General features: G+C 43.9%; 1 protein-coding gene across 1 annotated transcript; it reads right to left on the bottom strand.

The window, feature by feature from the left end:
* Window positions 1-1177: 1177 nt before the first annotated feature.
* Window positions 1178-23406, bottom strand: LOC116946987 (RNA polymerase II subunit A C-terminal domain phosphatase SSU72-like). Its single transcript, XM_032962307.2, has 5 exons — window positions 23101-23406; window positions 18279-18422; window positions 3401-3540; window positions 2247-2365; window positions 1178-1415 (listed from the first exon to the last, which is right to left on the bottom strand). Exons 1-5 carry the CDS (start codon window positions 23178-23180, stop codon window positions 1314-1316), a joined length of 585 nt encoding a protein of 194 aa, XP_032818198.1. The 5' UTR covers window positions 23181-23406; the 3' UTR covers window positions 1178-1313.
* Between the last annotated feature and the right edge of the window lie 1383 nt (window positions 23407-24789).

The following is a 24789-nucleotide window of genomic DNA, read 5'->3' as shown; positions in this document are numbered from 1 at the left end:
AAACCAAACACTACTACACATGTATCTACAAATAGAAACTCACAGAATGAATGTGTAAAAAATACACCAACAATATCATTGCATATTCAAGTGTGCATTTATTTTAAATACAATGTCACGCCATAAATTGTTCAAAATATATTAAGGAAATGAGCTTTTAGCATTATTGTGGGCTTGTATAAATAAAGACAAAAAGCAGGGTGTAATGCAGCAAAACAGCATATTCTGATCTCACCTGTGGTGTTCAGGTTAAGATTCCAAATAGCGTAAGTTATTCTCCATGAACAAATGATCCAATTCCCCCAAAAAACACGTAATGTATAACTGTAAACTAACCAAGTTCAACTTTACCATGTTTTGCTCAAATATTTGGCCGTTTGAAGAAGCAAAAATGCAACTATGAAAAAATCGGTTATTGACATGATATTCGTCATATATATTTTTTTACATTTAACCAAGCCAGATGTCACGTTGCCCATGGGGCCAATTTTAAACCATAGTACACACCGTGCACCTTTTTGGCTTGTGGAACATTTTCAAGGTGTTAACGCGAAACAATTTCTGCCTGAGCATTAACGTACAAGTCACACCCAATTATTTTGATTATGCCTGTATCTATACATGTACCTTTTTGTCAAAGAACTTTAGGTGAATGGCGACAAAAAGAAGGTTGTGTTGTTAGGTAGCCAACACCATGCCATAAATCTTTCAATATCTTCACCTGTCCAACATTTTTTTTCACGAGCGCTCTCCAAAGATTCATAGAACGGAGCTGAGATTTTCGCACTCCCTTCAACGAGCAAGCTCTGCATTTACACAATTTAACATGCGCCATGGAAATCGACACAAAGCCTTTTGACACGTCGCATCCACGTGTACCCCCCCCCCCACCCCCGCCCATCTAACACAGGAATGATGCGCAGCTTCCCACCGTGAACTTTAAGTACCCGCTTGCTCGGGTACAAAAAAAAACCTCTATTTTTTTTTTAGAAATTCTTTAAGTCGGTTCAAATCAAACGGCGTAAAAACAAATATTGTGCCGGCAAATTCCAAGCTATTGCTGTAATTTTTTTTGTAAATTCAAGTAAACTCTACTCGGAGATAAATGTTTATGGTGCAATGGCTTTCCTTGCTTTTTTGTTTTACATTGCATTTTATGACAATCGCAGAAAATCAGCATACATATCTCCTATTTACAAATTTATACATAAATGAAATACATATGAAACATATGCACTGGCTTGCAAAAATGCATGGCTGCTTGTACACAGTGTTTTCCGGAGTCCCAGGTGTTGCATGCGTCAACAACCGTCTCAGTAGAAGCACACCGTGTGAAGAAGGGGCTTTCCACACTTGTCTTCAAAATCTTGCAAGAGCTCATCGATGTCATTGTCCACGTCATCCGTGAGCTTGATCTGCGGATAAATAAAGTGTGCAGATATAAGCACTGTCCGAAAAGTTTGAGAACAACGATCGCACAGACGCCACTTCGGAATAAGTCAAATTGACACCGTATCTTTGCATGACCAGGCCTCCCGTAATTGGCCAAGACCCCTTTCCCTTATCATTGTCCACCTTTTGGTTTTTCCTAAATGCCCTTTGCGTGTCGGTATGTACACGTACTGCCTTTTGTCACTCTGCTGCAGGATGAGGGCCTCCCCACGCAGGATTGTGGGGATATTTCGTGACGCTAATCAGAGCAGGTTGGTGAAGGCGGGGAAGCATGGAAGCACAGTACAATTGATTTTTCTGGTTTCGGCGGCCCTCCACTACAAGCCCTATGACATCTTGTGTGCGCATGGCGGTCACCCATCCAAGCAGTATCCTCCAGGCCGCACCTCCGTTTAGATCTCGACCGCCTGATGAAAATGGGCGCATTCCGGGCGGGTTTTAGTCATTGGCTTTGCGGCAGTGCGGGTGCAGTGATCGGTGAAGCGGCCCCCCGCGCGCGTGTGTGTGTGTGTGTGTGCATGTGTGTGTGTGTGTGCGTGCGTGCGTGTGTGAGCGTGTGTGTGTGTGCGTGCGTGCGTGCGTGTGTGCGCGTGCGTGCGTGCGCGTGTGTGTGCGTGTGTGCGCGTGTGTGCGTGCGCGCGTGCTTGTGTGTGCGTGTGTGTGCGTGTGTGTGCGTGTGTGAGCGCGTGCGCGTGCGTGCGTGTGTGCGTGCGCGTGCGCGTGCGTGCGCGTGTGTGCGTGTGTGTTTGCGTGTGTGTGCGCGTGTGTGTGTGCGTGTGTGTGTGTGCACTCACACACTGGCACATCTCCAGGAGCAGGAAGGCGCCCAGTGTCGCATCCTCGTGGTTGTCCTGAATGTCCACGTTGATGACGTGCACAGGCTGCAAAGTCTCCTGTTCCCTTGAGTTCAGGTCTGATGGGGGGGGGGGGGGGAATCAAGAGGCATCATCAATTAGACATGGAACTAAACCATCCTCTTTTGTAAGGCCTGATCAATTTCAGCATTTTTTTAAACATTATGAAATATAAAAAAAAAACACAGGATATGCGTTATACCTGTCCTGCACCCCATTCCTCAAGTGCACGTTAACATTCATATTCTAAGAGAAAGAGTTTGATAACCATCATTGGGCTGACAAATTTTGTAAATTATGTTGGAGTGATGCAGAATGATTCCTTAACTGTGTGGACAAATTTATTTAGCATTTTTTTTTTACAATTGCCATGAAAATCAGGAAGCAGCATTGGCAAGAAATTTTGAAAAAAGTGGTGCTAACGATAAAAAAACCCACCACTTTTTTTCAAATTTTCTTGTTGTTTTCACACCTGATGATGATTGCTTGTGTTGCAGTCGAAACGTCGTGAGAATTTTATTGTTTTATATTTTTATTATTTTATTGTTTCCCTTCTACGTGACTTTACCGAAAGAACCTAGAATATGAATCCCTGCAGTCACGAAAGCTTTAAATCAAAATTTGTGCTCGGAACATCGCGTGCCTTATTGCTCAGTGGTTTCATGCTTAGATGAGAGAAAGGTGGCAATTATTTTCCAGTTACCACCACTACTGAGCCAGTAGGGGAAATTCCACATTCCCATGGCCGAGACAAGGCTTATCTATACAACCACTGTTGACACACGGTATTGATGACCTATGTAGGACTTATGGCCACTGTTCTAGATGAACATGACCACAATAGGTGAACATTTCCAGCAGTCTATGGGTTTTGGAGAATGTCTTAACCGTCTTCCGTTTAATAAACATTTATAAGAATGCCAGTTAAGAACAGTTTTATCAAGAAAATTGCAGGTAAAATGTGGGGGACAAATATAATCTACACTTTTTGACATATGGTAGACAAACTGCGAAATGCAAAAAAACGCATTTGCCAGTCCCCGACGAAGTCTACCATTTTAAAAGTTAGAACCGCCCTGTTGACTGTCGCTCACCTTCCAACACCTGGTCATAGACGCGCTCCTCGCAGGTGAGGACGATGTCGAAGTGCTCGCGGCACGACTGGAAGCGTTCGGGCCGAGGCTTAAGCCGCCTGTTCCTCTCCAGCATGTGCAGGATGCCATTCTGCGTGTATCTGTGGTGCCTCTGGTTAAGGAAGCGGCTTTTGGTATTGGGAGCAATGCGTACAAAAATGCCACCTATTCAAGGGTATACCCCCCCCCCCCCAAAGGCCTCAATTTGTGCAAGGCCCAAGCTTTACACTGAATTTAAATGCACGCATCCATTCATACATACATACAATCATTCGGGGGAAAAAAGCTATTACGATTGCACAATAAAACATTGTCCCCAAATGTCAAGACAGTATCATGTTCCTGAAAACCAAAATAGATGAGATAAAAAATATGTTGGTATATTATAAAAGCCCGGCGTTCCGTTTGTCCATCAACTAAATTATTTGAGTTTTTCAGAAAGCCTGAACCAAAAAGTGATAGAAAGTGAACCCCCCCCCCCCCATCCAGATGTGGGGGTAAAAAGTTGATCCAATAGGTTTCCAAAAATTGCCCACCCCTCTCCCCAAAAAAATTATTCACCACCTTCCCCCCAAAAAATAAATTTATTTTGAAGGCATATATGCCTATACAACCTACATACAAGTCAGTAGTATCTGCACACATGGAGGGGGGGATTGCACGAAACGCTGAGAAGCCTTCTGCAGGATAGAATAAGGTGGCCACAGGCCATCTCACTAGCATAAGGCACCAAACTTGTGTCAGTATATTGCACGTCCCAAAAATTCGTTACTAACCACAATGGTTACAAAAACCTATATGTTAAGCTTACATTTTTTTTTAGCTTTTATTTTATTACACACACCTTTCAGCGAACATGAAAAATCTGACTAAACGATATCAAACTGACCGATATGAGTGTAATAATTTCGTAAAATTTAAATGTTTCTAAATTATGCAGTCTAAAACTGACTCGAAGCTATATTGCTAAGTTACTACCAGCCAAACTTATGATAGTAATAAAGTGAAATTAAATACGTCACAATTGTGAAATCTACCCCCCTAACCCCCCCCCCCCACCCCGAGGCAGTACGACACCTCGAAAATATAAATCCGAACGTTTGGTAATTTTAGTCAATGCGCATTCGTAAAATTTCAGTGAATCGGAACGTGATGAGTAGGGTTTTTTTTTCTCAAGATTAAATCGCATTCGTATACATCTTTCAAACCCATTTTATGGGTTTGTGCCAACGAGTTGGGAAATGTGCTGACGCGTTTGATGACCACCATTGGGATTTACTGGTCTCATTGAGGGCACAGCGCCATCTAACAGTAATAATGTCACAAGCCACTGCCTATTGCTGGAACAAGCGACTCTCTACTCTTTAAGGTACAAGCTACTGTCTACTACTGCGGGTACAGGCGGCTCTCTACTATTACTGGTACAAGCTACTGCCGACTATTTTTGGTACAAGCTACTCCCTACTATTTATGGCAAAAGTTACTGCCTATTGCTGGTACAAGCTCCTCCCTATTGCTGGTACAAGCTACTGCCTACTATTGGACGTACAAGTCCCTCCCTATTGCTGGTACAAGCTACTGCCGACTATTGCTGGTACAAGCTCCTCTCTATTGCTGGTACAAGCTACTGCCTACTATTGGAGGTACAAGCTGCTCCCTATTGCTGGTACAAGCCACTCCCCATTGCTGGTACAAACTACAACCCAATTACTATTGCTGGTACAAGTTACTTCCTACTGTTGCTACAAGCTACTGCCTATTGTAGAGAGAAATACGCGGTGCGCAGAGTTAAGCGGGTGCAACGGAGGGCAAACAGTTGTGCGTGTTGCAACTTGAGGTTTGCAGACAAACCGCCAGTAATTATGGGGAGAAGCGGGTGCAACGGAGGTCAAACAGGTGCTACGCTGTGACCGGAGGTTGGCACCTAGGAGATGGGAGATGGGGGGTGATGATAAGAGATTAATGGGACAACTGGCACCGGCCTGGCAGCGGCTTAAGTAGAAGCACGTGAGGACTCGGGATGAGCAGGGGGATATAAGCAGGAGTGTGAGCGAGGGGAGTTGTTGCCGGGAACCAAGAGTGAAGACATCTCGCCGGTGCCGCTCCAGCCGTCAACGGGACCTCAACCCTCACGCCGACGCCAGGAGGGTGTCGGCTGAACCCCCTGCCCGGGACAGATGGGTGAGCGGTCTGAGGGAGCATAGGTGAGGGCAGCGGTCAGGAGATGCGAAGTTGCTGTGTGCGGAGTCGCTGTGTGCGGAGTCGCTGTGTGCGGAGAGGCAGTGTGGAGAGTCGCTGTGTGCAAAGTCGCTGAGTGCGAAGACGCTGTGTGTGGAGTCGCTGAGTGCGGAGTCGCTGTGTGCGGAGTCGCTGTGTGGAGAGTCGCTGCGTGCGGAGTCGCTGTGTGGAGAGTCGCTGAGTGCGGAGTCGCTGAGTGCGAAGACGCTGTGTGGAGAGTCGCTGAGTGCGGAGTCGCTGAGTGCAGAGTCGCTGAGTGCGAAGACGCTGTGTGGAGAGTCGCTGAGTGCGGAGTCGCTGAGTGCGAAGACGCTGTGTGGAGAGTCGCTGAGTGCAGAGTCGCTGAGTGCGAAGACGCTGTGTGGAGAGTCGCTGAGTGCTGAGTTGCTGAGTGCGAAGACGCTGTGTGCGGAGTCGCTGAGTGCGGAGTAGCTCAGTGCAAAGACGCTGAATACGGAGTCGCTGAGTGCGAAGACGCTGTGTGTAGAGTCGCTGTGTGTAGAGTCGCTGTGTGTAGAGTCGCTGTGTGCGGAGTCGCTGAGTGCGAAGACGCTGTGTGTGAAGACGCTGAGTGCGAAGACGCTGTGTGTGAAGACGCTGTGTGTGAAGACGCTGAGTGCGGAGTCGCTGTGTGTGAAGACGCTGTGTGTGAAGACGCTGTGTGTGAAGACGCTGTGTGTGAAGACGCTGAGTGCGGAGTCGCTGTGTGCGAAGACGCTGTGTGTGAAGACGCTGTGTGTGAAGACGCTGAGTGCGGAGTCGCTGTGTGTGAAGACGCCGTGTGTCAAGACGCTGAGTGCGAAGACGCTGTGTGTAAAGACGCTGTGTGTGAAGACGCTGAGTGCGGAGTCGCTGTGTGTGAAGACGCTGTGTGTGAAGACGCTGTGTGTGAAGACGCTGTGTGTGTAGACGCTTTGTGTGAAGACGCTGTGTGTGAAGACACTGTGTGTGTAGACACTGTGTGTGTAGACACTGTGTGTGTAGTCGCTGTGTGTGAAGACGCTGTGTGTGAAGACGCTGTGTGTGAAGACGCTGAGTGTAAAGACGCTGTGTGTGAAGACGCTGTGTGTGAAGACGCTGAGTGCAGAGTCGCTGTGTGCGAAGACGCCGAGTGCTAAGACGCTGAGTGCGGAGTCGCTGTGTGCGGAGTCGCTGTGTGCGAAGACGCTGTGTGCGAAGACGCCGAGTGCTAAGACGCTGTGTGTGAAGACGCTGTGTGTGAAGACGCTGTGTGTGTAGACGCTTTGTGTGAAGACGCTGTGTGTGAAGACACTGTGTGTGTAGACACTGTGTGTGTAGTCGCTGTGTGTGAAGACGCTGTGTGTGAAGACGCTGTGTGTGAAGACGCTGAGTGTAAAGACGCTGTGTGTGAAGACGCTGTGTGTGAAGACGCTGAGTGCAGAGTCGCTGTGTGCGAAGACGCCGAGTGCTAAGACGCTGAGTGCGGAGTCGCTGTGTGCGGAGTCGCTGTGTGCGAAGACGCTGTGTGCGAAGACGCCGAGTGCTAAGACGCTGTGTGTGAAGACGCTGTGTGTGAAGACGCTGTGTGTGTAGACGCTTTGTGTGAAGACGCTGTGTGTGAAGACACTGTGTGTGTAGACACTGTGTGTGTAGTCGCTGTGTGTGAAGACGCTGTGTGTGAAGACGCTGTGTGTGAAGACGCTGAGTGTAAAGACGCTGTGTGTGAAGACGCTGTGTGTGAAGACGCTGAGTGCAGAGTCGCTGTGTGCGAAGACGCCGAGTGCTAAGACGCTGAGTGCGGAGTCGCTGTGTGCGGAGTCGCTGTGTGCGAAGACGCTGTGTGCGAAGACGCCGAGTGCTAAGACGCTGTGTGTCCGAAGACGCTGTGTGCGGAGTCGCTGTGTGCGAAGACGCTGCGTGCGGAGTCGCTGAGTGTGGAGTAGCTGTGTGCAGAGTTTCTGGTTGCGAAGACGCTGTGTGCGGAGTCGCCGAGTGTGAAGATACTGTGTGCGGAGTCGCTGAGTGTGCAGAGTCACTGAGTGCGAAGATGCTGTGTGCGGAGTCACTGTGTGCGAAGACGCTGAATATGGAGTCTCTGAGTGCGAAGATGCTGTGTGCAGAGTCGCTGGTTGCGAAGACGCTGTGTGCGGAGTCGCCGAGTGTGAGGATGCTGTGTGTGGAGTCACTGAGTGTGTAGAGTCGCTGAGTGCGAAGACGCTGTGTGCGGAGTCGCTGTGTGTGGAGTCGCTGAGTATGGAGTCGCTGAGTGCGAAGACGCTGTGTGCGGAGTCGCTGAGTGCAAAGACGCTGCGCACGGAGTCGCTGAGCGCGAAGACGCTGTGTGCGGAGTCGCTGTGTGCAAAGACGCTGTGTGCGGAGTCGCTGTGTGCAAAGACGCTGTGTGCGGAGTCGCTGTGTGCGGAGTCACTAAGTGCGAAGACGCTGTGTGCGGAGTCGCTGTGTGCGAAGACGCTGTGTGCGGAGTCGCTGTGTGCAAAGACGCTGTGTGCGGAGTCGCTGTGTGCGGAGTCACTAAGTGCGAAGACGCTGTGTGCGGAGTCGCTGTGTGCGAAAACGCTGTGTGCAAAGATGCTGTGTGCGGAGTCGCTGAGTGTGAAGATGCCGTGTGCGGAGTCGCTGTGTGCGGAGTCGCTGAGTGCGAAGACGCTGTGTGCGGAGTCGCTGAGAGCAGAGCTGCCGAGCGCAGCATAATGAGGTGCAGATTAGATAAGAGCGGGGAGAAATTGAGTATATGTGACCGTACAGATAGTTTTCGGAGTGCCTACAACTGACGCAAGAACAGGTGAATAAAGTGTAAGCAGGTGACTTGTTACGTGTCGGTGCGAGTAATTTTTGAAGACACTACACTATTGCTGATACAAGCTACTGCCTATTTCTGGTACAAGTTATTGCATATTTCTGATACAAGTTACTCCCTACTATTTATCAGTATTCCTGGTACAAGCTACTGCCTACTATTGCTGATAAAAGCTACTCCCTATTATTGCTGGTGCAAGCTATTCCCTACTATTCCCGGTACAAGCCACTGCCTAATATTGCTGGTACTACCTATGCAAATTGTCATGTGAACGCTTCATTCAGCCCAACTTTAGATGTAACTTAACCCTTAAATACCAACATTATATTTTAAAAAATTATAATACTGGCACAGATTTTTTTATTCGCAATGTTTGGTTCAGATTCAAGAACAAAATTTTGCATAAAGTCGTGAGAAAATAATATATGCTAAATTTATCTGATATTTCTTTCAAATAGACCATTTGCGGACTAATTAAATTGGTTGCTTAAATCAGTAGTTATGGTGCAAAGAGGAAACCATTGTTAACGTATCACATAGTATATAGCGATTTCTGTGTATGTTGAATTGTCAGTGAAAGATCTTTCAACACTGCCACTCACCCAATACCTTTCCCGTATAGGAATTAAGTATTAACATCAAACGAGTCGACTGCTATCACTTTATGCAACTGCACCCCACTATTGCCTCATTGTATTTCACAATTAATCAGATTTATATTAAATTCCAGGCTGTGCAAACCTCAAATAAATAAAAAACCGAAATCACGCAGTGACCAAACCCTGCTGCCCAAATAGCCCTGGGGATTTGCACAAAAACACAGCAAGTGCACCAAGGCGTTTTAGTCCTTAGTGAAAGGTGCATCAGGTTACCTGTGTGAGCCATGAGACTTTCCTAACCTTTTAGAATCTTTCAGAATAACAATCTTTATCCTGGAGTAATTCAATGAGCTTATTATTAAGCTCTTTTTCACAGATGTCCAGTCAGACATCTCTTTTTTTGAACACACTCTCTTTGCACCCACTAGGTATTTAGGTGCCAGGTGATGGGGTATTATATTTTCAAATCCAGGTAGTCTTTATCGTCCAAGTATACAGATAATCAACTGGCAGTCTAGTTCCAATCGATTTTAAATAGTGTATATTCTACCAGTTACCTTGTCCACCTGTGTACAAAGGCACGTGAAAACCAACCAGTGCTCATTTGGTATGCTTCATAAATTCAGACAAGGTTTACATTTTTTTGGTGTGTAGTGATGTGGCCATAAGTGTTTCAGTGAATGGGACCATCTCTGCACATGATGCGATGCTAATATTTTGAATTAGCATGGAAACTGCACACGTGACCAGTGATCACACACGTGTACACTGTCGTGTGAAAATGAGCCCTGCAATGGGATTTATTTATTCAGGAAAGTAACCGAGTCTCAAGACTTTTTCAGCCGAGTTGTGAATTGGGATGTTTGGAACATGTCTCTGAAGGGGAGTGTTTTGCAAATTGAAAACCGGAATACCAACAGAACACCACGCAGAGCTCACGATCCGACAGCACAAGACGGAAGATATGTTGGGCATGTTTATCAAATTCGACTATTTGTATCAATACAATTGTATTTATTGTTCTAACTTGCAGACCCGCCCCCTACTGGACATCTGTGAAAAAAATCTTCACAGCTCATCCGATTCCTCCAGGATAAATATTCTGACAGCGGGTATTTTGAAATGGTATAGACGCATGAGTTAAGGTTGTTGTGCGACTCAGAGGTCATGCAGCTGATGTTCGTGTTTTTATATTCTGGCGGCAGGGTGATGCAGTGATAACGTTGCTCACAGCAAGGTCCTGGAGTCGATTCCCGATGTGGATGCCTTTCTGTCTGGAGTTTCTATATCATTTTTCTCTTCTGCCTGTGTTCCACCCCCCTCTGGATTCTCCCGTTTTTTCCACACGGCAAAAAAACCACATGGAATACAAATGGTATTGGCCAAACATACCAATACTGAAATGACCTGCAGATTACTCTGTTGGGATTACACATACAAGTACTTACAATGTTACCCTACTGCAAAAACTTGACAGGACCCTCCTATACAAAAAAAGTCGCCTCAGTGGGGCTTTCCTGGGCAATCAAAATAACAAAAATTTGGCCAATGTGATCAAATTATTTTTCTTTGGCACCTACTGATGCGGCCCCTCTTTAAAAGGAACTGCCTTGCCTAGTGTTGCACAAGTCACTTTCACACTAATTTCCCTACATGTAACATATTGGGGCAAACAATCAAGGTTTTCCCTATGCTCTTTATAAATGTTGTGAATTACTAAGTCTATTTACTTTCAGATTTCTTATATTATGGTTAAATTCAAGCATACCAATATGCAACATGCTATCTGGTGTTTAGTTGTGAACTGATGCAGTCAAACTTTGAAAAAGTGAATAGGTATATTTATTAGATGGCTTGGGCTAATTCATTTATAGCTGCCAAATAAATGATCTATTGCACCGAGTGTTGGGAGGGGCTCAGAAATGTACGGACGGGCCTGGACATGTGTTAAATGTTAGATGCTATCCCATGAACAAGTCTGAATAGTCCTTGTGACCACACTTGAGGGCCACAAAGGCTGTCCACTGCTGAAGGCACCTCCGATTAGCGCGGTTGGCTACGTACTGTGCAAAAAGGGCAACATACATATGTAACACACATTCACATATTGATGCATAAAAGGCCAAATGGTCTACATGCCAAACCTGCACACATTAAACTGTTATTTTAATTAACAGCTGCCATGTGCATTATTAATGCATTTTGCATTATTTCTAGTTTTAGTTAACAGCCGACAAGTGTATGGCTACATGCTCAAATGGAGGATTTTTTTTTATAAAAAATATATATATTTTCTCATATCAACTTAAGTAAACGTTCCATAGATTGTATCCACAAACACTAAAAAAAACCTGACTATGCAATAAAATGTCACGTTACCACCAAAGCTTCCAAGACTAACTTTGGAAATAAGCTGCCATCAAATTGTAAATGCCAAACGCATTAACACAAATGGAGCCGATGCAGCTCAATACCCCATTTGCAAGCTCGTCACATCAACTTCACCTCCGTACTTGTGCAGTTGGCTTTCAATACTTTCTGCCAGAAAGCTGTTAACATTTTTACCCCGAGCTCTTGTTGCATATTTCGTTTCGTCAAACTCTCAAGTCCACAAATAGCCCTTGTGGGGTCCCAGAATTGCTTACCGTTCGCAGCATGAAATGTTTTAAGGTTTATAACTTCGCATGCAAATACTGTATGGAGAGGGCATTTGCTGGACCACTTCAAACTGGCTTAGAATTTTAAGCAGTGACCAACTTAAAACTTCTCAAGACCAAGTTGGAGGGCGTTGATTTTGTATTGCAGTTGATTGTCTTGGCAAGTTGACCGGAAGAAAGCCAGTATTCAAAGCAGGCGTTCCCAATCTGGTCCACACAAGTGGTGCAGGATCCTATGCCTTAAAAAAATGCAATATTCAAATGACGATGATAAGCTGTGAAAAGTTAACCAAAAGGTTAACTCCAGACAATTTCTGATGTTAAAAAAGGCTGGTCTTCACCATGCAGGCAGAATGCAGATGAGCGAATTGCATTGCTTTGTACCTTTATTTTTCTTTGGCCAAACTGTGTTCATGTTACGCTTCATATCCTGGGGTTTAATTTCACATTTGGAGCAAAATGATCCAACATCGTCCAGTCGTGGAGCCTCTGCAAGCAATAGATTAGGTGTAATGTTCCTTTCCAAAGCATATTTAAATGCTCTATTCTATCACAAATTGAGCCTATAAAGCTTCTCAGACTAGAAGTTTCATTACAATTGACAAATATAAGTTCCAATCAGAAAAGGGTATATAATTCAATGTTGCTCATTTTTTTTATATAAAATTAGATGTAATCAGCCCTCCCAAGGCTGTTTGCCTTTCTACATAATTCTAAACCAATGATTACTGGAATGCAGGTTACACATTGTTTAAATTTTTGTTAATGCTATCGTAATGTGACTTTTATAGTGAAACCATCATCTGAAAGTTCTATAGGGGGCATGAAAACTCAAGGTTAGATCTGGGAAAACATTGGATCAGGGAATGCAATTTCCTGCCATGAGCATGGTGAAACTTTTTGCACTGTACGTTGCCAACCATGCTAATCGGATGTTTATTTCAGACGGTCTGGTTATTACTTTCACCCTCACTGATGCTGCATGTCTCCCAACGCTTTTCTCACTCCGTGTCTGTGCTGCATCTACTTCTCTCACTCCACACATCTCCACGCTGTGCTTCTCTCACTCCATACATCTTGCATTGCGATTCTCCTTTCTCCACTCCACACACATCTACCACGGAGCCCATTTCTTCCTTTCTTGCACCATGCCTCTCACGCCATACATCTTCCCACCTGACTCCATACATATCCAGTCTCTCGTTACACACATCGTCTCACTCCACACATTTTCAGTCTCTCAACCAACAAATCACCCACCCACCACACATCTCCAGTCTCCCATACCACACCGCCCTCATCCAACGTTAAGTAGAACGTGTATAGAAAATGGCAGATAAAAAATGTAACAATTGGAAAAACGTTAGACAATGCTTGTAGTGGGCGAAACAATGTTCGTAACCTAAAATATTTGTCGGAATATGCAATAGGATTAACGAGGTTTCCCTGTATTTTACTCTGCCGAATAAATAACTGTTCAAATGAAAATAAGTAAACGACCCAGTGAAAAAAAATTCAGCCCTACTTACATAATTTTGTTTTACCCTCAAGAACAAATGACTACCCTAATGCAACGTGGGAGACATTTAAATGCAAGTTGGTTTTTGTTAATGTTGCATAAGATAATAGATAAGCGTGCCAAATTAGCTTGAGTTGTGTACCATCGGCCATATCTACCCACTGCTGTATGAAGTCCTCCCCACGTCGTCACCATCGCTCAAGTCACCCTGGGACGCCACAATCCATCGGGCTCCTGCGTACAAGCCGATCTCGTCAGCCGTCTCCGCCGCAGTCATCCGCTCGAGTGGGTTTCCTTCTTTGGTCATTCCAAATCTTGTGCATCAGCTGTAATCCCTTTTAGTAATGTGTCCTGCACAAGCCCACTTGCCCCAACAGTGAAGAAGTCTCCGATTTGTTTGTTACAATTCATGCTTTCCTTTCTCAGCGCAAAACCCAGTGTGCATTTCTCTACTCCTTTGCAGTTTTCAGAATGCATTCTACATTGGGTGCCAGAGCCCATGTTTCCAATGCCCGTCATGTGCCAAATTAACTTTTTTCTTTAGCAACATGTTTATTTTCATTATCAATTATTTATGAAAGCACTGCAATTTGCTCATGATCAATGAAAATAATTTTGGTATGAACCTTTCAACTTCCTTACATTTGCATACCGTTTTTCTAGTTGCATCCCTGCAGATTATTTTCCATTCTTCATTGCAACCTGTATACGCCCTGTTGCTCAGTTATCTTCAGCGGCACTTTGCGGCCTTTGTTGAATTCCTCAACTTTAACCAATGGTTCATTTCCATCGGTTATGACCGTGATTAGCAAAAAATCTGAGATGGTTAACCTCACCATTTATCTTTATTTTTCTGATGCAATTGTCAGGAAATATATTCTAGTGTTATACCGAGCAGCCTTTGTGACAGCACCCCCTTGCTTGACTCGTCCTCCAGTTGGAGTTAGTTCTACATTAACGATGTGGTTACTGCATCTTTATATACATTTATAAAATATGTACTTTACTAAAGGCTAAATGCGAGATGATCAATGTCTATCAAAATTAAACAAAGTATGTACCTATACTGCATTGGCAGTGGTGCACAAGCACACATAACAAAAACGAAAATCATATAACACTACCTTTGAAGGATGTGATAGGCAATAATTTGGATAATTGCCTTTCATGTGCCATGAACGGACATTGCTCAAAACACACCAATTATGCTTTCCTTCCTTTTAAGGCAGTGTAAATGTATATATATATTTTTAAATCAGGGTACCACTATTACACTGCAGAAGTGTAATAATGTACAGTATGTTCCTTAAATATGGGTCCTAGATGCACCGAGTCAAATTTTTTCCTGCATGTCCGATGCACATACGAATTAAATTGATCAAACAATTGGATATCCTTGTACATTGCGCTATCACCCTTGCTCGAAGTATTCCAGCTACCTACACGGTATGACCCAAATCATACAGGGGTGAGGGAACAATTGTTGAGACAGGGTGGTGACAAGTCGCTCTGGGCCCATGTGAAGCAACCAAGGAGGCCCATGAGGGATAACACCTCACGGCATTGGTGTTGATGGTGCATTTGATTACAGCGGTTGTTGCGGGAAGGGTTGTTCCGTGGATAGCGCACTGCGCTACGAATCCAGCGACTCCAGTTTGACTCTCTGGTCACAGGTAACACGAGTGGAGAGCGATATCAAAAACAATGCTGGGCCTCCTCGAACTTAACGCCACCTTAAACGAGTGTCTGGTGCCACGTGTGAAAACTTTGCCAATGAAGAGACAAAGGTGGCTGGCTGTGGCGTGGACGACACTCACCCGCGTGGCGTGCTTGCCTCAATAGGTGCTCACCGACAGGCCTTGCCAGTCAGTATGGCGAGGGGATGATCTTTGGTCTCTTGGTTGTTGTAAAGATGCGTGGCAATGATTGTGAAGGCGCTGGTAGTGATATTGGTGGAATGATTTTTAAGCTTGAGAGGGCAGGGACCCATCCATGTTGGGCCCAGTGGTTTTCAAAGGCACAGCGTAATGTTTTGGTCCCTAAGTTTGGAGTATGGGGCATTTGGTCAACTACATGGTTTATGGTCTTAAACCCATAAAATCAGGTACTAAACTACATTCCATAAAGTGGGACACTAAATGTTTAATTTCAATGTTGCCAAATAGACATGATAAAACTAAGACCTATTTATTAAATGCCGAGTTTTTACAATAAGGATGCAATTGTTTGTGTCCTGGGGCGAGTTGCGCAAGTAGTATTTTATTCTTGGCAGTGCTTATAATGAAAATACAACTTATCAGCTACAATAGTGTGGCATATTCCATATGTAAAACACCAATTCAGCCATTAAATAGTTTCAATAGCCAGTTACCAGCCTCAAAACTTCCTGGTAACTGGCCGATGGGCATGCTTTCCTTGTACAATTGCATACTCTTTTGTATGTTAACACATAGCAAGTTTTAGTATTCAAATTATTTGCATTGAGTTGGCTAACAATAGTGTATCATGGGTCCTATAATTCGCTGCTTGTGTGGTCTTTTGCAAAGATCTATTGAATTAACCAATAGGGTTTGTAATGACTTGCACCAATGTTAAAAACTACACGCATTGGGCAATATGGTGTTGTCTATCGTTATAAAAAAGGCTTGCGACTGACCAAACTTGCGTTTTTAATTTGGTATAATTGGCAGGCTACAAATGTTGGCACATTAGTGCTATAAATCAAACTGGTAAACCCAGTTAAATGAATTAAATGTTGGGAATTAGGTGGAATACATGTTAATTATTTTGCACGGTTGATTGGCCTTAATCACAACTCGTGTGATGTTAAGTGCTGTCATATCTACATTTAGGCATTTCTAAAGAAATTGGAAAACTTCTGTAACTGCATAACTTTCGTGAAAGTATGTCTTCTTGTCATACTGTGTAGTTTCTTCATAAAAAATTGAGTGTAGCTCCATCTCAGATTCGTTGAGTCGTAAAAACGAATAGAACGTGTCGTAAATTACTGGAGGACTTCATAAAAGTGGCAACTGTTGATAAATCAGCGAAATGAGTAACGATGTGCTAAAACAATTTCATGTTGGAGGGACAAACCTTGGCCATTTGCAGCAACGGTGGATAATGCACCAAGCATTGTGGTCTATTCTGGTGGCTCTCAACAGGCTCTGCGATCCAAGAGAAAGCTATAATTACCAAACCCCGATTTACCCTGATATACTATAGACAAAGTACTAGCGCCATCTACTGAAACAAATTTTTAATGGATGAAATCTAAACTGGGGATTTGTTTTTCTCCATCGTCAATAATGATTGCTGTACGCTTGTTAGTATTCGAATTCATCCTGAAATACACGAAAAATAATTTGCGATTGAACTGTGGATCTCGGTCAACTTATTGGCCATGGCTGCTGTAGAGCTAGGGCAGTTGAAGGCGAAGAGAGATTAAAAATGACAAGAGGTGGAAGAAGTCGTTATTCTAGAAAGCTGAACTTTATAATTAAAACCAATGTGCCAAAATAATAAAAGTTTTAAATCAGTGTATACAACCTGCTATAACATATGGATCAGAAACATGGGACACTAATAAAGAAAAAAATCTGAACCTTCCAAAAGTAAAAAAAATTACAAGCTTGACAGAACACAAATTTGAGATGTCAAATTCAAAGTGGGCTTGGGCAGGACAATTATGAAATGGGTGGTCGACTAAATAAAAGTGGCAGCCAAACAAGGGAAGACAAAGAAGATGCACGCACCATCAAAGATGGATCTCGTGTCCAAGAGCAAGATGGATAATTTAATCATGAAACCACAAGGAATGGTGACCACTTGGAGCTGGGTCTTCATCTAGCAGTGCAGCGATCAAAACCGATCACAGTAAATTATTTTGATTGAAAAATGCTATTAAAGTGGTCAAAGCTACCGTTAATTCAGCTTCTTCGCAATTTGGTAACTGCCAACATTTTTTTTACATCCAGCCTTCAGCATTCACTGCTCACAATGTTGGTGATGTCTGTGCAGAGGTTTGTCTTCATATATCCACACCAGTAAAATGGAGCACCCAATTTAAGCTACAATGTTTAAGCTTTAATAGTTAAATACAGAAGTGCCAGTACCTACGGCAGTCTACCAGATGATGTGAACTTAGTTGTACATGTTGATAGGCATCTCAGTGAAAGTGTCTCCACCCCGAAGGGAGCTTTCCAGGGACAGTAAAACTTACTTTGAAGGGTTCTTCTTCATTCGCTGCTCTGGAGTCTGAATCAATCTTCAGACGTGCATCAGCCACCAGGCCTGTAGGTTGCCGCTGAAATGCAAGTGCTTGTAATTCTATTTTCAAACAACTCGGTGCAAAATTTTAAGGGGAAACTGCCTCATCTGAGAAACTATCAGGACCCCATAAAATTCCTAGACTGCTGCTTCATCCTGTGTTCACGTTCTGTCTACATTCAAAATTAGCACCATGAAACTTCAAGGGTGGTAAAATTAACCTTCAACCCTCTATAACATATTTCAAATATTAAAAATCCTAAGCTATACATATCACTACGACGAATGCTGTCGTTAACATGTTAGTAGTCTACATGCTGCCCAAAATTGTAATGGCCTCCGTGGGCCATTGTGGGTTTATGTAAATAGGAAATCGACCATACCCTAATGTAATCCTATCACCCCCCCCCCATCTAAAAACCCATGTCAAGCCTCCACGTGATCTCCTTTGCTGTTACCAACTCCCTGGCTTTTGCAATACTAAGCTACATAAAAGCAAAAAATTGTTTTTTCAAAAGTTCACTTTTATTGACCGACTGAGGTAATAAAGGATAGAGGGCATTATTTCAAAGGAAAAACCAAAAATAAAACCGGGCATCTTACCTTTGTGCAAACTGCCACAAATCTAAAAACAAATGCACCCACAGGTGGTAAAGTACATAAAAACACACACATATAAGCACGGTTAACAATTAAAGAGAAAGTAAATGCACACTCAGGGCAGTGGTTTTGTTGGGGGGACATTGGTCCTGTGGGCCGGTGAGCAGGGACGGGATACAGTTCTTTGTCCTTCATCACCAGGTCGCTGTACATTTGCTCGTAGGTCGTTTTAAAGTCGTACACATTGGGCTTGTCCGGAGCGGGCCCAGGCAGTTTCACGTGCGTCCCCGTCCCGAACGAACGCACATAGAAACCTTTCTTACTGCAGTGGCACAAGGGGGTGGGGGGGGATGAACAACAATAAAAGCACCAATCAGTACATGTAATGTGTGTATATATCAATACAGACTTGTGCTTAGTGGTGGAATTTAGTTTAATGTTGAAAGTCCCTATTATTTGGGATAATAATCTATTACTGTTTTCCTGTTTTTAAAATTGAGGAAATTATAAAAAGTATCCATCTTCCCAGGCAAATGATCCATGCAAGTAAATTTTAGTAATTCCACGCTGAGGAAATTACCTTCTCACCAGCAGTGTTTGTGGAATGTAAACAAATTTATCTCACATTCCATTAGCCAAGATTGAATAACCCCTAGAAAAAAAATCAACTTTCTTAAATATACTATTTAAATAAAAGTTACAGGGCATCAGCCTGCCCGTCCATATCTGACCCTTAACGTCACATTTTCTTGCGCATACACGAACGGCTTGAGAACGTACATCGTGAACATTGAGGTCATCGTGCCACTTCAAGTTCGCACCAACGTTGCACTCCTGCCAGTAGGTGGCGCAAGATTAACGTCTTACATGCGCGGGGCCATTAGCAATAAAGTACTGTCCACGCTGGTGTGTATTCTTCACATTTACAAGTCAAAACGTCACCGACGCATTGTCATTACGAACGTACAAATGGACTTCATCAATAGACTAAGGGTGAATTCGTTATATTTTTTCTAATGCTGATTATTGTTAGCAGTGAATTTGATGTTTATATCCGTTCAAATGCAAGGTTCCGAAAGTTACCAAATCTAAACATGACCGACTCCAATAAACTTAGGAGGGCAACAACCATAAAACCACAAGTTATCTGGAAGTGAACTGCTTTAGTATGAAAGAGTTTACATTTTTTTATGAATTAGATGACAAAAATTGCAAGCTTCCAATTACAGGATTATATTAGCAATGTGAAAATGACTGCATACTTGCCGATTCATCTAATGGGGAGTTGCTACTTCCCGTGTGCAGAATATTTTTTACGATGGAGAAATATATAGTAAGGTAATTTACCAAATGTCCATAACTGAAGTCCATAATTCTCTATGGTGTCTTAGACTTTCTTTTTGACGTAGCAAACAAGTCTGAACGTTAAAACGGGCAACGTGGGTCTGACGCTTTAGGAGGTTCTAAAAATTGCGTCATCTCAAAGGTCTTTACAAGCGCTGCCATGCCCAATGACGTTTGAAACTTAAAACCCTTGTGATCACATGCCTGGCTAGGCATGTGTTGAAAGACAAGTTACATTGGCTTCCCTTTAGGACAAATGTTGTAATTTTTATTCCCTTCAAGGCTATTCTTTACAGGACATTGAATTAAAGTAACACACTTCACGCCCATTTCTTTATAAATAGAATAACGCTCAACATTGTTCCAAATTAACCTAAAAAATGTTCCAAATTAACCTAAAAAAATCTACACCTAGTTATTTTGGAATGTAAAAAGTGGTAGTGTTCTTTTTTATTTGACATGCAGCCAGGCAGAGAACTGTTTTTTTGTATGGTTATCTGGAGTCTCTAGTTTAATAGTTTGGTAAAGATACCTTCAGGAATACATGTTTAAAATGTAGACAAAATGCTAAATTACAAGTTCTGATGCAAGTTAGTTAATTTCTAATCCAACCGCTTGATGTGAAATAGCACCCATAATTATCAAACTTTATAAAGCACAAACAGGTCAGTTCAAGTTTATAGGATTAAGTTGGTTAAAATAAGATGACACATTGGCCTGCTTACACAATTCAAAATAAAACTCTCAAATCACAAACGCTTTTATGGAATGTGGTTGCAATACCATGCACCAAAGGTTTGCAGTCCCATTACTAAAAACGTAATCGTAGTTTATTAATGGTTTAATTAAATGGTTCCTTTTACCACAAAAATACTGTAATCAGCATATGGGCATTAAGTGTTCTATAGGTGAACAGTTGTAAAACGTATTAGGTTTACTTTGTACTATATAGACGATTGTACTTATAATTGTATTACTCCTTACTAAAAATTGGTCAAATAACCGGTTTATAAACTAGGAAATGCGAGCGTAAAAGGGCATGACAGACAAGCGTCCAGACCACGCGCCATACCCTGTCTAAACTACGCAGCTTAGTATCTTAAAATACTTCCAAAATTGAGACGTGGCGTTGCCAAACCACACCAATGAATAGGGTCGATGGAACGCAGTTGGAAGTGTTCCCACTTATTCTGTGCATAAGCATTGATGAGCATTTGCATATGGTGGTGCACAGAGGTAATACAGTATTTGGTAACCAGCCTAAGATTAATATTCAAAATCCGAAGATCAAATGATCTTGATTTGGGAGGAAATGTTCCCAATTCAACAGGTCACCTCAAGGGACTTGCATTACGTTTAACGTGCATGCTTAAACTGGACGAAGCTTGTTGGTCTCCCAAGGCAGAATCGAATTTGCAACTATGTAAAAATCATCCCTTATTAATGACAGAGAAACTTTTCAATGTACTGTTTACGAGCTGCTGCTTAGGACATTACTGGAAATTGAGTCTGGTTCCGCCCAAAAGTTTGTGGTCACCTCGAGTTGTTACAGTATTTTACAATTTACACTGCTTTATCGTGGCATGGTTTACGAATGAGTATCACGCACTTTACGGGCAACAACTATACTTACAGTAATGCTATCCAGTGATTCACTGGTTACCCAATAACTACGAGTACAGGAGCAATGAGCAGTTTAAAACTGCTCTGAACTCGCCTTACTCTCCAGACATTTAAACTACTCGCAACTCACAATGTATACTCACCACTCACCAGATATTTAAAACTACTCGCCACTCGCCTTCATCCGAAACTCGCTAATATGCATTACGCTCAATGCCAATCTTTTTCATAAGTTTATAGGCCATGTCATTACGCCAGTGAACGCCGAAACTACCCCTACGAATCGTGCCTTTGGCTACTTGCTCCTGATTCAGGTCCAGGCTTAAGATACTTCCTCTGGCCCGGGTACCTAACATGAACATTCCTATGTACGGTGTCTTGAGATGCGGTCGCATTTAGCCACTTATAGGATACCAAATTGTAGTGTAATTGTACGACTTTGCAGAATTGTACACTTTATATCCGCTTTCCTAACACTGCTTGAAACAGTTACTTAGATCGTGTTTAATTACACCTGCATTGCGATTGATTTACAGTCATTAAAAGCCGCAGATGCTCCCAGACATTGTATGTAGTCTACCAAACCGGGCAGGCACTGGTTTACTTACCTTCGAGGCCCGGAAGGGATAGTGTGGCAAATGGCGATAATTACATCAGTGGTTATGATTTGGATTTTCGTCGGACATGGGCAGTAGATGGTAATGGTGGCGTTTATGGTTAGTTATCAGTGAAAGCGATTTCGAAGTGTGAATGTTAACTAATGGTTACGGTGGTTTTATAGTTACGCTTTCTTTAAATATAAACGTAGATTCCAACTCAATCAGCTCACCGCTGTAAATTTGCAGTTATATCAACTGGTGGTGGGAAAGCCCTTGCAATGCAACAGCAATTCGAGGGCGTTTTCCACCAAAGCTTAGCAGTGTAGTTAATCTCGCCGATGGGTTTCGTGTTAAGGGGCCCCTCAATAATACATACACTACTTTATACCCTTTAGCACACAATTACAAACTCACAGGCCACCACTACTGTATTTAGAAGAAAAATCCACGCCATTATTTAAAACTGTGTTACGTACATTCATTCCCGGGACTCACCAAACCCAGCCTCCGATTTAACATTTGACTAAACGTACGATTCATTAAACACTTGGCTACAAGTATGTTTTTTTTCTCCCCCCCTCTCAAAACGTTATGTTCAAACTCACGTTTGACATGGCGAGAACACACAGTCTTGACCGGTGCATTCTCTACTAAATATATACAGCATATCTATTTTCTTCTTTGGTTCTTTCGGTAAAGTCACGTAGAATGAGAATAAAATAATAAATTGATAAAATAAAATAACAATATTCTCACGACGTTTCGGCCACAACAGCGCTGTCCTACCAGACAGTCTCGTCCCTTCACCTGATGAAGGCCGCTTGTGTTGTGGCCGAAACGTCGTGAGAATATTATTTTATCAATTTATTATTTTATTCTCATTCTACGTGACTTTACCGAAAGAACCAAAGAAGATGAATCATTGCAGTCACCAAAGCTTTAAATCGAAAGCATATCTATTGTTAAAACGATGAGTGTGTGGAATTCGTTGAATATTTAAGATCAAGAAAGCAACCACACGTCTCAAATCGTTACAGAAAGCACACATCGCCGTGTTCATCGGGCTGTCGAACACGGGCTTGAAGCTTCACCAGCTACCAGACGACGGTAAGCTCGCCCACAAGAGGACACGTTACAGCAACAGCCATTAGAGGGAGGTAGGGGAGAGAGAGAAAAAAAACAAAATTCTGCGCCATAGAGGAAAGCGTGCCCCGTTGACTTTTACGCGGTACACTATTATTCAAACGTCACAAAACTTCGTACACGACAGCCCGGAACAACTCGATACATATTTTTTTTGTTTTTTAAAACCCACACGCGTCTGGAACATCACACTTAATTTTCCTTCGCGGTTATCGGTTAACAATTTTTTTTTTGGTTTTAAGAACGTGAACCACCCCCACCAACCCCACCATCGCAAGCATTGGCCATTACCTCAACACACTATGAGCCTCCATACTCCTATTCTGGTTACTAGAGCACACGACGGCGATTTTCATCGACGACGGAGGCATGGCTATATTTGACGCGGTCTTCTTTTTTGTTTGTTAAGGCGGTGTGGAAGCGAGGAGTATATATAAAAAAAATATTTCTTATAAAGGGGGGAGAGAGGGAGGGGGGAAGAAACAATAGTAGTCGTAGTCGCCGCTGCTGCTGCTGTTGTTGCTTCTTCTTCTTATTCTTCTTCCTTCTGCCCTGCGCCTCCGCCTCGCTGTCCTCCTGCGCCTTGCCTGCTGCTCGCTCTCAACAAAGACGCTAAGATGGCGAACGCGCGTGACGTCACCGAGCGGGGGTGTAGGGGGGGGGCGGGGGTTGCGCAATTCTAGATTTAAAGCTTACGTGACTGCTAGGATCCATACTCTTTGGTTCTATTGGGGTAAAGTCACGTAGGTGATAATAAAATAACAAACAAAAAAATAACATGACTTTACCCAATAGGACCAAAGAGTAGGGTTGCGCAATCTTCCGGAAGTGGTTGTGGAGGGAGGGGCGTTCGTTTTTAGACTTCCGGAAGGGGGTGTGGAGGGGGGGGTTGCGCAATCTTCCGGAAGTGGCTGTGTGGGGGGGGGGTGCGCAATCTTCCGGAAGTGGCTGTGGGGGGTTGGGCGTCGTTCGTTTTAAGACTTCCGGAAGTGGTGGTAGTGGGGGGCGCCGTTCGTTTACAGTCTTCCGGAAGTGGTGGTAATGATTCGTGGGTGGGTGGTGGAATGGCGCGGTTCGTTTTCATGCTTCCGGAAGTGATTGTGGGGGGGGGGGCGCCGTTCGTGTTCATGCTTCCGGAAGTGATTGTGGGGGGGCGCCGTTCGTTTTCAGTCTTTCGGAAGTGGTGGTTGTGGGGGTTGGTGGTTGTGGGGGGTGGTAGTGGTGGGGTGCCGTTCATTTTCAGTCTCTCAGAAGTGGTGGTGGGGGGTGGTAGTGGTGGTAGGGTTGGTGGTGGGCGGTGGTAGTGGGTGATGGGGGGCGCCGTTCGTTTTAAGTCTCCCAGAAGTGGTGGTGGTGGTGGGGGGTGGTAGTGGTGGTAGGGTTGGTGGTGGTGGTGGGCGGTGGTAGTGGGTGATGGGGGGGGGGCGTCGTTCGTTTTCAGTCTTCAGGAAGTGGTGGTAGCGACGTAGCGGACAGCGCGACTCTGCGCTACGAACCCGGCCATCCGGGTTCGATTGCCGCTGACGGCCACCACCACCGGTGACGATTATGATCTGAGGTCGACTCATACCTAATAAAATAAATTAATGAGTACCCGGTGCGGTGTGTAAACATCGCCACTGGGGAGACAAAGGCGGTCGAGCGTGGTGTTGCCCCCCCCCCCTCGCGTACCGTTCCGGCCCTAATAGGCGCTCGCTTACAGCACTTGCCCCAATAGTATGTTAAGGCTATACGGGGGATCTTTGTCTTTGGTGGTGGTTGTAATAACTGTCGAAACGTCGTACTCCAATTGTAAATGTGGATTTACTCTCCAACACACCAGTGTGTTGAACGTGTAACGAATTGGCATGCTCTGTTTACCTAATAAACCTTACTAATTTGCTCTGTCGGGTGTGGCAGGTTTGACGACACATTTACACAGTCCGATTAGCTATAAAGCTCTTTGTTTTACAGATGACCAGTTAGGGGCAGGTCAGAAAG

Source organism: Petromyzon marinus, chromosome 28 (assembly GCF_048934315.1).
Source record: "Petromyzon marinus isolate PM22_M1 ecotype Great Lakes invasive population chromosome 28, UKy_Petmar_22M1.pri1.0, whole genome shotgun sequence".
Taxonomy (NCBI): Eukaryota; Metazoa; Chordata; class Hyperoartia; order Petromyzontiformes; family Petromyzontidae; genus Petromyzon; species Petromyzon marinus.
Note: the sequence above shows the minus strand (reverse complement) of the source record. Positions and strands in the feature narration are given on the sequence as shown.

Bases quoted from the DNA above. Each gene is read 5' to 3' on its own strand.
- LOC116946987 (XM_032962307.2), bottom strand. From the start codon at position 23,180: ATGCCTCCGTCGTCGATGAAAATCGCCGTCGTGTGCTCTAGTAACCAG. The intron at 3,541-18,278 runs GTATCCCGTCCC...GAGGCACCACAG, and splicing joins GTGATGAAGGACAAAGAACT to ATACACGCAGAATGGCATCC. The intron at 1,416-2,246 runs GTGAGTGCACAC...ATTTATCCGCAG, and splicing joins TCCTGGAGATGTGCCAGTGT to ATCAAGCTCACGGATGACGT.